The sequence below is a fragment of the Procambarus clarkii genome, chromosome 22, assembly GCF_040958095.1.
Source record: "Procambarus clarkii isolate CNS0578487 chromosome 22, FALCON_Pclarkii_2.0, whole genome shotgun sequence".
NCBI lineage: Eukaryota > Metazoa > Arthropoda > Malacostraca > Decapoda > Cambaridae > Procambarus > Procambarus clarkii.
Genome location: NC_091171.1, coordinates 16,219,847 through 16,221,471, shown reverse-complemented (window position 1 = coordinate 16,221,471; position 1,625 = coordinate 16,219,847). Strand labels below are relative to the sequence as shown.

The 1,625-nt window shown below is 58.7% G+C and overlaps 1 protein-coding gene across 1 annotated transcript; it reads left to right on the top strand.

The window, feature by feature from the left end:
- LOC138367419 (zinc finger protein 853-like) lies at positions 1-909 on the top strand. The gene has a single exon (XM_069329066.1). The coding sequence runs from the start codon at positions 1-3 to the stop codon at positions 907-909; it is 909 nt and encodes a 302-aa protein (XP_069185167.1).
- The last annotated feature ends 716 nt before the right edge of the window (positions 910-1,625 follow it).

Below are 1,625 nucleotides of genomic sequence, written 5' to 3'. Positions count from 1 at the left end.
ATGTGCTGCCAACAGCTGCAGCGCCTACAACAACAGCTGCAGCGCCTACAACAACAGCTGCAGCGCCTACAACAACAGCTGCAGCGCCTACAACAACAGCTGCAGCGCCTACATCAACAGCTGCAGCGCCTACAACAACAGCTGCAGCGCCTACAACAGCAGCTGCAGCGCCTACAACAACAGCTGCAGCGCCTACAACAACAGCTGCAGCGCCTACAACAACAGCTGCAGCGCCTACAACAACAGCTGCAGCGCCTACAACAACAGCTGCAGCGCCTACAACGACCGCTGCAGCGCCTACAACAACAGCTGCAGCGCCTACAACAACAGCTGCAGCGCCTACAACGACAGCTGCAGCGCCTACAACAACAGCTGCAGCGCCTACAACGACCGCTGCAGCGCCTACAACGACCGCTGCAGCGCCTACAACAACAGCTGCAGCGCCTACAACAACAGCTGCAGCGCCTACAACAACAGCTGCAGCGCCTACAACAACAGCTGCAGCGCCTACAACAACAGCTGCAGCGCCTACAACAACAGCTGCAGCGCCTACAACAACAGCTGCAGCGCCTACAACGACCGCTGCAGCGCCTACAACAACAGCTGCAGCGCCTACAACAACAGCTGCAGCGCCTACAACAACAGCTGCAGCGCCTACTACGACCGCTGCAGCGCCTACAACAACAGCTGCAGCGCCTACAACAACAGCTGCAGCGCCTACAACAACAGCTGCAGCGCCTACAACAACAGCTGCAGCGCCTACAACAACAGCTGCAGCGCCTACAACAACAGCTGCAGCGCCTACAACGACCGCTGCAGCGCCTACAACGACCGCTGCAGCGCCTACAACAACAGCTGCAGCGCCTACAACAACAGCTGCAGGAGCCCCGGCTCTGGCCGGATATATAGCCTCATCCCGGATCTGAACTGGATTTCTGCTCACTAGGTGTCGCATTGATTAATGGCCTCATTTTTGTCTCTACCTCTTACGCCTGTACCTCCACCTCCTGGAGCCTCCACTTACGTCTGTACCTCCACCTCCTGCTCCTGGAGCCTCCACTTACGTCTGTACCTCCACCTCCTGCTCCTGGAGCCTCCACTTACGCCTGTACCTCCACCTCCTGGAGCCACCACTTACGTCTGTACCTCCACCTCCTGCTCCTGGAGCCTCCACTTACGCCTGTACCTCCACCTCCTGCTCCTGGAGCCTCCACTTACGTCTGTACCTCCACCGCCTGCACCTTGAGCCTCCACTTACGTCTGTACCTCCACCTCCTGCTCCTGGAGCCTCCACTTACGTCTGTACCTCCACCTCCTGCCCCTGGAGCCTCCACTTACGTCTGTACCTCCACCTCCTGCACCTGGAGCCACCACTTACGTCTGTACCTCCACCTCCTGCTCCTGGAGCCTCCACTTACGTCTGTACCTCCACCTCCTGCACCTGGAGCCTCCACTTACGTCTGTACCTCCACCTCCTGCACCTGGAGCCACCACTTACGTCTGTACCTCCACGTCCACCTCCTGGAGCCTCCACTTACGCCTGTACCTCCACCTCCTGCTCCTGGAGCCTCCACTTACGCCTGTACCTCCACCTCCTTGAGCATAAAGACAGATTAACACGGGAA